General features: G+C 38.2%; 1 protein-coding gene across 4 annotated transcripts in view; it reads left to right on the top strand.

The window, feature by feature from the left end:
• The window catches only part of ralgapa2 (Ral GTPase activating protein catalytic subunit alpha 2), a 99,546-nt gene that overhangs the window by 17,252 nt on the left and 67,188 nt on the right, over positions 1 to 15,106 (top strand). For all 4 annotated transcript variants that reach the window (XM_026934151.3, XM_034308307.2, XM_053237309.1 and 1 more), the window contains exons 2-3: positions 3,703 to 3,813; positions 6,449 to 6,498. In XM_026934151.3, coding sequence (XP_026789952.2) covers positions 3,703 to 3,813; positions 6,449 to 6,498 — 161 coding nt within the window. The remainder of the gene's footprint in view (positions 1 to 3,702; positions 3,814 to 6,448; positions 6,499 to 15,106) is intronic.

Genomic DNA, 15,106 nt, shown 5'->3' with positions numbered 1-15,106 from the left:
CTGGGACATTTTTACTCATTTGAAGCTTTACTTTTCTTATTCTATTGGCAAGTAATTTTGCTACTTTCTAGAAATAAATGCTTAAAATGAGCAAAATTATCTGCCAATAGAACAAGACTATTATAAGCTTGAAATGAGTAAAAAAAAAAAAAAAGTCTAGAAATAGGTTTAATAATCTTATATTTGGTTTATGTACCTTATAATAAGGAAATACTAGATAAATTTGACTATATTCAATATATTTTCACTTGCTAAGATGTCTTTTTTTTTTTTTTGGGAAACAGTGCACTTCTCTATCTATACATAGTTCACATCTCTCATTCCCTCTTTCTCTGTGGATATGGCTGCTGCTGGACTCACATATTTCTCAGGAAGAAACCGAACACAATGAGGAGTGTTGAAAGTAGGAGCATGTGAGGCATTATGAAAAGAGCTCCACCCATTTAGATTATTTCTGTTCCTCTGTTGGCATGTCCGTGTGCTTCACATTCAGCGGTTTCATTCCTGTATTGAACTTATATTCAACTTCTAGAATTCAGTGTCATCTCTTGTTGCACTAATCAGCACAGATCATCAGGATAAATCAGCTGAAGTGAAAAGCCTTCAGTTCAGCGATCAAGGTGTCGGGTGTGAAATGATTTTAAAAGTGACTTTTTATATGCAGAGCAGTTTGTTAGTGCTGAATGATTGGCTGTAGAGCGCTGAGATACCTGTAGTTAGGAAAGGGAAAGATCAAAAATATGCTCATTGCTATTAAATGCAAATCTAAAATTAGGTGTTAAAAATCACAAATAGCTTTCCGATTTCATATCGTAGTCTTTTACCCGGTGGGTGTCTGCTAAAGGCTAATGGTGTGGGATGTCAGCTGAAGTTTTCAGCCAACAGATCTATTTCTCATAATTATTGGCCATTCCTTCTCATTCCCTGGTGCTACTGGAAATCAGGCCAGAGCTGATGCATCAGTTGGCTCATGTTGCTGGAGTGGCGAGCGATCTGTTTAGGCTTGTGGGGAGCATCAAATGCATGCCTGCTCTTATTACAAAGTTTTACAAAGAAGTGTTACAAATAAGCAAATGTAACAATAACAGTGTTTCCCATGCATACGTGGTACTTTTTCAGTGTGCGTAGGTATATTGAAGTATATGGGTAGCATTTAAAAGCTGCTTTAGTTTTGTTATTTTGAGATTAACATAACAGAGAAGGAGAGGGAAAGGAGAGAGCAAGACGGTAAGAAGAGAGAGGAGAGGGAAAGAGAGAGCAACAGGGGAAAGGGGAGAGCAATAATGGAAAGGCGAGGAAATAGATATAACAAGATGGAAAGGAGGGAGGAGAGAGGATAAAGAGAGAGTGAGAAGGAAAGGGAGAGTGAGATGGGAAGGAGTAAAGAGAGGAGTAGAGAAAGTAAGAGATGAGAGTGAGAGAGAGAAAGGGGAAGGAGAGAAATGAGAGAGAGAAGAGAGAAATGAGAGAGAGAAGAGAGAAAGAGCTTGGGGGAGAGAGAGAGATGAGAGCATGAGAGAGATGAGAGAGAAGGAGAGGGGCACAGCAGCAGTAAGAAACCAATGAAAGAACAGAGACAGTAAAATATTCTCCTTTCCCATTTGTGTTTGGATGTTAATTAGCCTGAGAGTTTGGTTGCTAGCCAGTAATTTCCTAATGTGAGAAGGTGAGGAAGTGAGAAAGTGACAGAGTGCAGTGTTAGTAGTCAGCTCATGTACAGGTTCACGCTACAGGTACACTCCCTCGGAGAACCTCCTAATGTTTGCGTTCTCTCATTGTCTATTCACTGTATGATTACAGTCAAGCACATGCCCATGACAAACCATCACCAACAGAAAAATGGCAGTCTCCTAGAACACAGTAATGTTGCTACTAAAACCGAAAAATGAAATCATTTCGGACTATTCCATACTCTTAATAATCTGCTTCACTCAAGACGCAACACAGAGCCACACGCAGCTCACCGTCCTCTTCATTAGGAGCTCTGTCTCTTCACTCAGTGTGCTAGATTAAACTTAATAAAAATACAATCAGTGGCAGTGCTTATTATCTGAGGAAAATCTTTGGTGGATTCTGGTTGAGTCATATGTCCAGATAAGTAGACACTGAATTGGAAAGCCTGTCCTTGGAAGGAAGATCTCAAAAAGCGTCTGTGTTCTGGGGCGATGGAAACATGGAAATAGGTGTTGTACAGATCCAGTAGTGTAAACCAGTCCTGTGTTTGTGCAGCAAGAATTACATCTTACATAGTGGCCAATTTAATCACGTTTGGTTTGATCACTTTACTTTCTTACTTTCTCGTCTAATGTTAGAAGCATGCCAGGCAGATATTGCTCTATCCTTGTTGTATGCTTTGTCTCTTAATTTTAAACATGTAAGCGTAACAGGCTGAGCGATTTCAGTTTCAGCTATTCGCTCTCATATTCTGCAGTAGTGTAATTACAGTTCAAAATGTCATTGTGTTTGTGCTGAATTATTGAGGCCAGATGGTGTTGTGGACTACACAAATACATACACACATCCTTGGGTTTTATGATCTTCAAGCTTTGTACTGTTAAACATTTAAAGCAGTTAATGTCCACACCCATGTTGGGTTGCGTCCTGCTCGTGAATCCGGATCTCGTCACTCTGTTCAGGTTCAGATAATAGCAGGCTGTACAACATTGTCTATTGTGTACTGTACGTGCTCAGACAACTTTTCTGTGATTCATTTTAATCCTGTGCTGTACCAACGGATCATGCACAACAAACACTGAATACTGGAGTTTCAGTTTGTGATTTTCACCACTGTAACAAAACAAATTATAATAATTATTTAAAAAAAAAAAAAAAAAGACTCACTGGCTGTGGTTCAACAGACCCTACTTTGAGAGCCATCGCTCTAGAGAACTTTTTTTACACCACTTTTCTAATTGCAGTATTTTACTGACAAATGTATTGTTATAATTTTGCTGTGCAGGGATATAGGAATAACATTTATTCATTTTAATAGACTTTATTGTATGTGTTATCATAACAAATTTATCTTTAAAGTTTGAACATCCTTTACTCAGGCTTTTCCAAGCTTAGTATCAGAATCACTTAGCAGATCATGATACTGGGGAGCTTATATAGTGGGATTAATATTTGTAGAGAATTTACACAAAGCTTCTCTTTAGAGCTTTTCTTAATGGCCCTCTGGGCCCAGGAAGATTGTGTTCAGTTGTTGGATAACCGTGTATTTTTTTGGATTTCCTAAAAACAGTTTATGTTCAAGTCCCAGTCATCGACCAGTGGATAACTTCTCTTTGACATTACAGACTTAAAGTTAATACTCTAGTAAAATCAAAAATGACCCTGATGCTCGTACTCAAGATCTTTTCAACATAAGCACTGCACGTCTCTATAGTACACAGCTATGGAAGTGTAATGACTTATAATCACACTATCTGGTGTCACCCAGAAGAGGGTGGATTTCCTTTTGAGTCTTGTTCCTCTCAAGGTTTCTTCCTCATGTCATCTCGGAGAGTTTTTCCTTGCTACTGTCACCTTGCTCATTAGGGACAAATATAAATCTATATCTGGATTTTTATAAAGCTGCTTTGTGACAGTTGTTGTGACATTGTTAAAAGTGCTATATAAGTAAATTGAATTGAAATAGATTTGAATGTTTTGCGGCTTGTGACTACTTGCATAACCATATGCTCTTTTGTATTTTCACAGATATTACTGAAAGACAAGAACTGAAGAGTTTTTTCGAGGCCAACTGCTCGCAGATTTATTTTATCTTCTATGAAAATTTTGTTACACTGGAAAGTAACTTGAAACAAAAAGGTAAGTTTGGCATTAACGTCTTTTCAGTGTGTCTTTTGTGGTTTCAGCAGCTCTACTGTCTCTGCTGCATGTTACGTTTAGGTGTGTAGTGATTTAGTATACACTTCAGCATCATGTTACAGACTCAGAAAGCTTTTATCTGATCTGGAGCATCAAATCAGTCTTACCTATCTGATGTTTCTAGGAACTGTGATTCGAAGAAAACAGAACAGACCTACGGAATTGATCAAACGTGAAATTATTAAGACAACAGAAATATAATATTAGGAAGTCAACTGTAGTGTACACTCACTGAGCACTTTATGAGGAACACTATACTAATACTGGGTAGGGCCTCCCTTTGCTCTCGAAACAGCCTCAGTTCTTCGTGGCATGGATTCCACAAGATGTTGGAAATATTCCTTTGAGATTCTGATCCATGCTGACATGATTGCCTCACACAACTCCTGCAGATTTTTCAGGTGCAAATTCATGCTGCAAAGGTGTTGTATTGGATTCAGATTGGGAAGGTCACTGAAGATTTTTGCATTGTGACATGGTGCATTATCATTCTGGATGTAGCCATTTGAAGATGAAGGGATGCACATGGTCAACAACAATACTCAAATAATCTGTGGTATTCAAGGGAAGATTGATTGGTATTAACATGCCAAACATTCCCCACATCGTTACACCACCTCCACCAGCCTGAACTGTTGACACAAGGCAGGTTGGGTCCATGGATTCATGCTGTTGGTGCCAAATTCTGATCCTACCATCTCTGTGTCTGATACATCAGACCAGGCTACGTTTTTCCAGTCTTGGGAAAACTGTCCAGTTTTGGGGAGCCTGTGCCCACTGCAGCCTCAGCTTTCTGTTCTTTACTGACAGAAGTGGAACCCGAAATGATCTTCTGTTGTTGTAGCCCATCTGCCTCAAAATCGCAGGAGATCAGCAGTTATAGAAATACTCAAACCAGCCCGTTTGGCACCAGCAATCCTGCCACCGTCAAAATCACTGAGATCACATTTTTTCTCCATTCTGATGGTTGATGTGAACATTACCTGAAGCTGTTGGCCCGTATCTGCATGATTTGATGCATTGCACCACTGCCACATGATTGGCTGATTAGAAGATTGCATGAATGAGTAGGTGTTAAGGTGTTCGTTATAATGTGCTCATAGAGTGTATGTTTATGTGTGAGTTTTAGGACATTGTTCTTGAAAAATAGCAATGGCTTAAATGTTAATTTATATTTTAAAACAGATAAAACCTTTTCCTGAAAGCATCTGTAATCCACTTGTTGTTTAATGCATGAGATGTCCTGCATTCTGTGCTCCACTGTTTGCATCAGTCTGCTGATCGCTCTAAATGACAAGCAGGCATTAAACATTACAACTGTGAGCTTTCGAATTATTGAAACTCATATTCTCCCCATTTTCAAGAGCTTAATTATGACATAACGGTCAGGAAATACGCTCAGCCTATCTAGGGGCCATGTGTTCCCTTATTTGAAGTTAATAACACTTTTGTTTTTGTAATCTCATCACAGAGCAAAACTATAGTACTCCAGTTCAAAGTGAATCTTTATGTTGATAAGACAATTAGTGTATTATAGCATAGATTCCAGTATTCAGAAATATTGTTGTCCAGCTCTCACAATATTTCTAACAAAGCAGCATATAGATGTAATGTAATGTTACATTTCAGGTTTCTAAATGAGCATTAAATAGTATAATTGTGTGAACATTTCCAGTTTTAACCTTCACGTTAGCGTGGAAGGCTGTGCGGTTCTTAAAGCGTTCATGCTTAGAAATCTGTAGACAAATTGGTCACATAAGGGAAAAAAAAAACACAACTCGGTGTGCTGTTGTAGGAAAATAATCAACAAGAAGATGGCATGTGACAGACTGAGCTGAAGTTAATTAATTCTCCAAAGTGTTTTATTTATTCCGCTTGTATTGCAGCTGTTTGTCAGCGAATACATTTTATAAATTATTTAAACAACAACACATCATATGTTTTATGAGTTGATAGTTACATGTAATGTTGTGGAACGTCCATGAAACAAGTTAGTTCCTGTGATCACTAATGTTGTAGTAGCTATAAACAGTAGCTCCCTCACCAGCCTGTCCAAAAAAAAAAATCAAAACAGCTTGTCATGTTATTAAGAAACCAGGACGCACCAGAAAGTCTGCCTTTAATGTTTTCCCATGGTGGAGAACTTACTGACACCCGAGACTCCGAGAGTGCTGACACCCGAGTCTCCTTCCAATGTTAAATAAACGTCTCTTTACGGAGAACTTCACCATGTCATTGCTTGTTAAATAACAAAAGATTGTACGTTTATTATTTATAATATGTGGAGCGTCCACTATGCAAGTGAATTTGCTATTACTCCAGAAATGATAAAGTATTTCAAATAACACATTAATATAAAGTTGTGATTTGAATTGCACTATTGTCAAGCTGGTGTTCTAAAAATGAATCAACACCTTCTGACCAATCACAACAGAGAATTCAGTGTGTATTAAAAATAATACCTTATTATTTTCTTTTCTGTGCAACAAAAGTCAAAATCCGTTGTTGAAATGTTTCAGTCATCAAAAGTTAACTGTTTTGTTCGTTGGGAGCTGAACTTGCTTTTCTCTTTCAGGGAACAAATCTCAACGGGAGGAGCTGGACTCCATCCTCTTTATTTTTGAAGTGAGTATTTTTTTTTCATGCTTTTGTTCTTGCTGGTCTGTCTCACATGCTAGTATTTTATTGAAGAGCATTATTGTTGAAATATTATCAACCATGCAGTTTAATGAACATGTTGAACTTTAGCCTTTCTGTCTCTCTCGTTTGTTTACAAGAGCATTACATACTCATTTCCTTGAAACTTCGACTAAAGAGAAGTGAATATTGTACTTTATGTCACTGTAATAAACAATGACCATACACTTGACTAAATAATGGAGAATTGTTAGTAGTTTCCTCATTAGGATGTGAAAAACAGTGTCTGACATTAGTCTGTTTTTTTATATGTCTAGCCTTTGACAAGTTATGATGTGTCTAGCCAAGTTTATATTTTCCTTGGATGCACAGCGTTATATCAGCAACTTTATTTTGGAGACATTTGTACAAATTGCCTTTGTCTAGATAAATACAGTTTCTGCCTTAGGCAGTAAAAGGACTTGGTTATGGTATTTAGTTCTATCTGCTAGCTATGTTGGTAAGAACATGATGAGCTGTTTGTCCATGCAGGCATTGTGAAGGTGTTTCAGTTCAGTCAGCAGGTGTCTTTTGCTCTCTTGCCCCTCCTGGAGGCACAGTCATCTTGTGTTTTTCTCACCTGGCTGAAATGGCAGCTCTAGTTTCCAATACAAACAGACAGGCTGGCAGGCACAGGCCTCTCTAGTTGCATTTGCAGAGAGAGATGAAAAATGCAGTGTGGTAATAAGGAGACTGTTTGCATTGTGTCAACAGAGGTCGACTGAAAAGGTCATTCAGGAGAAACGGTAGTGTTTCATTTGCTGTATAGAAGCCACTTCAGGGTGTGCATGGAAAACAACAGTTTGGAATTTGGTGCATTGTTTTTTTATATTTACAGATCAAGCTTTGTGTTAATTTAATAATTTATAATGAAACAAAATGTCATACTGAGATTTAAATATTTGTGAAGAATGATAGCTTTGCCTGAATCTACACCAAGCTGCTATATTTATAAGTCTATTTCTTAGCTGTTAAGTATTTAATAAAACATGACATGAATGTTCTGTTGTAGGAAAATAATCAGCGACATCTGATGTAGTTTGAAGTTGATTATTATCTAATAACAGCACTTCCTTAAATGTTTCATTCCTCTTATACCACTGCAGTTTGCCAACAAATTCAGTTTGTTGTTAAGAAAGAAAGACATGCCATACTTTTTATTCATTTATAATTCAGTTTAATGTTGTGGAATTTCCACAGAACTAGTTAGTTCCTGATATCAGTTTTGTTACAGCAGCTATAAACTGTTGTCACCTCAACAGCCTTTCGTTTTTTTCCCCCTCTCTTACTGAGAAACTGAAAAGTTCTCAGCCCTCAGCCCATGTTGGAAAACCTAAAATTGCAGCTTTACCTCTGACTATTACAAAGCTCTGACACTAGAGACTCCTTTCAAAAATGCTAATTAAAGAGCTCCTCACAAAAAACATCACCATATCAATGATTACACGTGTTTATTTTAATAATCATTTATGTTGAGCATTGTAATACAAGTGCTTGTGTTACAAGAGAAATGATAATGTGTTAGAACAAGCACAATAATCTAAAGCTTGCAGCAGGAACTATTGTCAGATGCGTGCTATTATAGAAAATTAATCAGCAACTTCTGACCACTCAGATTTGAGCATTCAACAGCGTTGGGTAGGAGGGGCGATGTGACAGTCTGAGTTCGTGGATGGCTAAAATGTCTCTACAGTCTGTTTGAACAGGGAGAGCGCATGTACCGTTTTGTCAGTTGGGCTCAAAAATGCTCAGACTTGGCATTCCACATTGTTTTATGAACCAGACTTTACTCACTAGTCCAGCTCACATTCTCTCTGACAGACACACAAACAAACCAGTAATAACCAAGAATAGACAGTTCCTTATGTAGAGCTTCCTACTCGGTTTGTTTAGCAACACAGTAGCATTTTTTTATGGAACTGCTGGATTTTAGAAAACGGACACAGAGCAAACAACGGTGGTTTGCAAAATATGCAAAGGCAAGACTGGCAGATCGAGGAAACATGACGAATATGTTTAATCACCAAGAAAGCATCCCAAAGAGTGTGCTGAAATCTAGATAACACGAGTGGAAAGACGTCACTGATACTGTAACATTTCACCTGTCTAAGGATATAATATGCAAAACATTCAGGAACAAGGCCTTTAAGTGACTTAGTTGATCCTTGTTACAGCGTACAGAGTCGCAAATATTTTTCTGACACCGCCATTCCTCAGCACTACGCAGAATGCTGAGAGACGTGCAATAAAAACCAAAACCGTGAACCAAGAATTGCTTAATTTAAAAATGTCAAATAAAAATGTTGAACCAACTCAGCTAATGTATTCAGTATTTAAATATAAAATCTGAAGACATTAGAAGAGGTGATGTAGTTTTTATTAAACGATTTTAAATACAGTCAATATTCTTGCTTGATTGTTTTCATTTTAGAAATAAGTGTTTGTTTTGTTGGTAAGAGCACTTTATTTATTAAAAAAAAAAAATTATTTGGAAAAGTACTTTGGCCTAATGGTCTCTTTTTTTTTTTTTGAGGTTATGTTTCCTTGTAGAGCTACATTTTCATCAAAAGGGAAATTAGTTTGGATGGTTCAGTAACTTGCAAAATAGTCTTAACCAACATGAAACAAAACTGTGATAAAATCACGGCTTGTAAACCCCTGAAAAAATGGTGAAATGATATTTTTCCCAGGTCACCCACCCCTAGCGCTGGGGTATAATAACTAAAAATGAATGTGTGGCCATTTATCCTGCATGCCAAAGAAATATGCTTACACAGAGGGACAGATGATTGTTCCTGGATGGCAGTGCCCTGCTGTTCAATCTTCAGTTGTGCATGTCCTCTCTTCTTTCAGTCTAACGTAATGGCATTATATCAGTGCTGTAGTATTAGCCCTTATATAACGATGGGTTAAGATTTGTAGAACCGTAGACAGAGAACTGAATAAGATAATTTAGATGTGTTAGGCTATCTTGCCTTAGATTTTTTTTCTTCCTGTCAGCAAGAAGGCTGTAACATTAGCTGTAAGATTTAAATTTAGTTCTGTGGAAAAATTGCTTCTTTATCAGCATCATGTGATCAGTCAGTCGCTAGCCCATAGACACACAGGAGTGTTTTAACAGAGCCTCCAGTATAAGCTGACTGCAGGACAGGAGCCATTAGTGGATCAATGCTGTGTGAAGTGTGCGAGTTAATGTAGCATCACACACACACACACACACACACACACACATCCCGCCTCCTCTCTCCTCCATTCCGCCTTCTACAGGAGAGGAATTTCCTGATGCAGTCTGCGTAATCTCCATATCATGCTGAAACAGGGCTCTGTTAACACGGAAACTTGGTCCTTTGTCAAAAGCCATCAGCTGTATTCTTGCTGTGATTGGAGCGTAGAGGATTAGCTCACATTGCTCTGTACGGTGACGTATGTGACCCGCTTTTATAAGGGCTCATCCCTGAGGCTGCTGTCAGAGTTAAGATGAAGACTATTGTTCTCCCCCCACCCTTTTATTCTCTCTGATCTCTTTGTGTCTGGCTCCATTGTGGCATTTACAGATGTGTCTAGTTCTTCCCAATATTTTCATTCATTGTACAGGCAATATTTAATTTATTCATCTAAAATTTGTAAACAGCAACAGTTTACTTTCTGATGGTTAACCATTAGTTGATTAGTTTATTATAAATAAGACAATTCAAAGTCATTATATTTTGTCTGACTAGTGCCACAGACTCAACAAATGATGTGTTTTAAATTTGATGCAGGGAGAATAAACGCATACATCTGTCCATTCTGGTTTTCGTCATCTTTTTTTTTTTTTTTTAAACAAGCAATGCCATCAGTCTGCTAATCAGACAACAGCGGGGATATAAAATGGAAAATCTAAACTCTCTCCCCTTTCTAATCTGTTATCTCTAGCCCTGTAGCTTGTCTCTGATCTGGTGAGCTGCCTTCAGCTAAATAATTTACATAATACATGTGACGGGATAAACCGCAACACAGGAGCTACAACAGGAGCTGAGCTAGTTCATGTTTTTAAAAAAAAAAAAAAAAAAAAAAAAACTTGAGTCGCTGAGCTATGGCCAGTTATTTATATGTTTATCGTCTCTGCTATGGTATGTTTATCAAGTACTCAGTTAGGTCCACTAAAATACTTTACTATTCCAGCAGTTGATGACCCCTAGTCTATTATTTCTTTATTAATCCCAATGCTTGGGAGGAAGTATAGCACTAGCACACTTCTGTGGATTCCTCCTTCTGTAAGAAGGAAGCTTTATTGTACGCACCAGGACTTTTGGTGTCGTAGAATGACCTTGGTTGTAAATTGACCACAACAAAGTAAGTACAGCCATAAGTTCTCTTGTATGACCTGATATAAAATTATCCATCAATAGTTTTTATGAATTAGCTACATGGCGAACCTGAATTCTGTTTGTTTTTTAAACTACAGGATACACAGGCTTGTCTAAAAAGCAATGAATATTACTTATAATACCTACATGGTACACACTGACAAGAAGCTGTAGTAAATAATTCAGATGTCCAGCTGTTATCAAGTTTCTTTCGCTGCTCGCATAACATCTAACTGCCTGACATTAGTGTGTTATGCCAGTAAATAATCATTATCCTGTGTCTAGCCAGGTTAGTTTGTCCCGTCCCTCATTGTGCAGTGTTATACATTCTTTAAGAACATAGGAATTTCAAAACATTTGACATTACTATTTGACATGACATAACCAGTGAGTGGGTTTTATTGTTTAATAAAGTGTGTGTGGTGTGGTAAATGCTTATCAGAGTGCATAGCAGCAAGTACAGCCAGTGCATGAATGGTTGATGACATGCTGTGTGCTAAGTGGTAGCGTGTTTAAAGAGTCTCTGCTCTTGACTGCTATTAGCTTCACTAGTTTCTTTCACGTCCAGATGGGGGAATAATGGCTGCTTCCTCTCTGCCATGAGCTCTCTCTATTAGTGCCTTAGTGTTTGGACCTCGCAGACCTTCAGCCGGTCTCACTGTGGCAGGTGTCACACACACACACACACACACACACACACACACACACGCAAACACACACACAAAGAGCCTCTCATAGCACTGGGGAGGCAGTCAGGCAAAACAAGACACACATTTGAATGACTTCTTCATCTCTTAAAGTGGCAAGCAGCACTTTCCCAAAATGAAAGCTTCTCTATATCATCTTAATCTAATGCTGGAATTTGCTTCTCAGTGTGAAACTGTTTATGCTGAACATAATGGTCATTTTATGTTTAGAAATTCGTATGTAATTTTATATTGAGCTTTACTATATTTGCTATATATTTAGTTTAGCAGTGATGAAGTGTGATTAATTAAGGGAATAACGGACCATTAAACATGAAGCCGGCATGGCTAATTTTGGATTTGTGTAGGTGTTTTGAACTCACCCATATGAACTGACCTGGAAGCCCCTCCCCCTCCCCCTGATCTCACGTCTACCGCCCAGCTGAGTTATTACAAGTTTTCAGCTAAGTAAATTTTTACGCCATCCCCTACTCTCCTTAAATCTAAAATGGTGGAAATGCTAGTTTTCCTGCCTTTTTTTAGGCTGTTGGTTCTAGACTATATTTTTACAATGAAAAAGTGCAAACAGGAAAAAAAATCTGTACTGCACAAGCCATTTGCCAGTTTGCGATTGCTGAGTACATCATTTCCAAGTGGCAGAATGCAATCAGTAGTTAAATGCAACTTTCAAGTTTATCATGTGCACAAAATGTCAGGGAAGGTTGTACATGGAAATGCTTGTTGTAAGGCTCACGTACTTCACAGCTGTGCAGTATAAAATATATACGTAAGAATATAAGCGGGAAGGAAAATAAGAAAGATGGGAAAAGATTATGTACAAATACTATATATACAAAATATGCAGAATGTGTTATGGAACTGGTATGTATGCCTAATAAGCATGTAGGTAAAGTGCAGATCCTAACTGTAGACACTGGAATATGTGCACAGTATGTGAACAAGAGTGCAAACGGTAGTGAAATAAATAGTAGATGTGTGCAATGTTTAGTGTCTGAGCAGTCATCTATAGACATAAAAGAGTATAATAAGCAGTACAAAGCAGCATTTAAAAATGTACAATAAATTAGATGTAATAATATATGTAGTGTGTAATAAATATGATCAGTGTATTGCACAGAGACTGGACTGAGTCCTTAGCGGCAGTAAAGTGGTAGTAGTGCCCTTTGAAAATATTACAACATGCCCAAAAGTGACAGAAACATGTGAAGAGATTGTCCATGAGTGTCCGTGAGCTGTCAGTGAGGTGACCAGTGTGTGGGCGTTCAAATCAAGATCAGTTTGTTGTTGCCAGTGATATGCGACAACGCTGAGTTTTAGTTAGAATGCTCTGAGTTAGAACTAAGCTACACTCAAACAGTTAGTGAGAAGCCTCTTGCTTGTTCTGCTTGTTTAATGGAGCTGAAAATATCATTTTTTACTCCTGCATGACAGCCAAGATTTCTTACTGGGAATTTTACCGAGACTTTGTCATGGTTGAATTGGTCTAACAAGGCAACTCTGATTCTGTTTTGCAATCCTTGAGCTAGATTAATGCAGAGGGAAGGCTGAGAAGTGAAGGCTGTGAAATGTATCTTTATGGATTAATGAATTATCCAGTAATGGTGTGAGAACACTGTAGGTTTAAAGAACAGCAACTGGAACACCCAAAAAAGAACAAAAGCTAAGGTCTTATTAGGTTAATTGCAGAAAGTGCAACAGCAGTTATAATAATTATTATTATATAAAACGTACCAGATATCAACCACACCGCTGCCCAACCCAACCGGAGTTCCACTCGGGTATAATAATATCTGTGGGAAACACTAATCACCACTATTTATTTCAGCTCTGTGCTCTTTGACCTACTGACCAGCATGATGATGAGTCAGCATGGACACCAAGTCAGGAAAACAGGACACACTTCCTCAGACCTTCTCCCCCTGTACCCTGCTGACATCTCTCTCAGCACATGACCCTATCAAGGCTCCAGAATGCTCTGATGACGTTTATTTTTATGCCTGATGTGCATGGTTTAAGGGGCTCAGTCTAATAAAGTACCAACAGGCAGGAGTGCATGAGCATGCATTAGGTTTAGCCAATAATTTTCCTGTGAACTAATGTACGCTTGCTCAGAGTGCTACTGTACTAAATTAGGAAATGAACTCATGGGCAGACATGGGCAATGGATTTCTCATTATTTGCCAATTTTCTTTGTGCGCTGGTTCACAGACAGATTGGCTATGATCGATGTTCAGACTCGACTTCGGCAGGCCATTAAAACAGTCCGCTTTGTAACTGGCCCAAATTGGCCATGAATAAAAGAACATGGAGCTGTTTGAACATCTGCCATCAGTAGCTAGCTTTCCTCCGTCAGATACTTTGACTGTGAAGAGAAATTACCTTTTACCGTGGATGCACATAATCATAATTTGATGACATTTCTTTGTCTTTTGAAGGAAGACGTGGTTACTCCATGTGCTTTTTCCCCCCCATTTTGTTGTTAGTTGACTTTTTTCAGGTTCTTCTGTTTTACATGACACATTGTTCCTGCATTTCATTCTTTAAAATGACGTAATTTGAAAATTACAGAATCTAAGATAAAGATTAGTTCTTTCACAAACTGACATGAAAATGTATTTTATAGGGAAGCAAGTTTGAAAGTGTAATATTTTATGTCTCTTGGTTATAAATACAAACCAGCTGATTATAAATTACATACTCAAACATTTCACATGCTCTGGCAACACAGCCAGACATCATTCCCATGGATAATTTATTAGAGGTTATAAAGGGGCATGTCATTATTCAGTGGTCGGTAGTCACATGACAGCACCAGGGGGAGTCCAGGACTGAAGTCTATTCTGAGATCAGTGCTCAGGTTTTTAAGAGGATTAGGGATGCATAAGGAACAACTGTGATGTGCCGCTGCCATCCTCTGGACTGAATAAGTACTGCAGAGCTGCTGGGAAAACTGCGTATGCGTATAACGTTACACACGCTCTCAACACCAGTCCCTGAGGCTCGTTGACCGGCACAGCTTCAGGTTTTCCTGGTGATCAGGTGTGTACATGTGGCAAAAAGTTAAAACTCTGTAGGGAAGTGGGTCTCTAGGGCCAAAGTTGAGAATTCCTGTACTAAGGCAAATTAACTGATTTAAATCCAATTTCTTGCTTTTTTGCTATTTTTCAAGTAGTTTTAAAGTAACCGTGTCCCACCTTAACTTCATTTGTATGACAGACAAATAACTTCAGTAGGCTGTTGAAGTAGCAGTGAAAATCCTCCCTACTGACTTGAACTTTTTTCATTATGAATCATGCTCCAGCTGATTCATAATTATTGGTTTTTTGGCGTAAACTCACTGCCTGCTAAAGTAAATCAAGCGATAACGTGACCTGGCCATCAGTAGGAGCTGTGCTTACTAGATGGATTATTAGTTTGCACAAATATCAGACATTTCAGAATATGGAAAAGGGAGGAATGTGGAAATGCTGACGAAATTAAGCAAAATTCTGTACAATGCAG

Source organism: Pangasianodon hypophthalmus, chromosome 10, assembly GCF_027358585.1.
Source record: "Pangasianodon hypophthalmus isolate fPanHyp1 chromosome 10, fPanHyp1.pri, whole genome shotgun sequence".
NCBI lineage: Eukaryota > Metazoa > Chordata > Actinopteri > Siluriformes > Pangasiidae > Pangasianodon > Pangasianodon hypophthalmus.
Note: the sequence above shows the minus strand (reverse complement) of the source record. Positions and strands in the feature narration are given on the sequence as shown.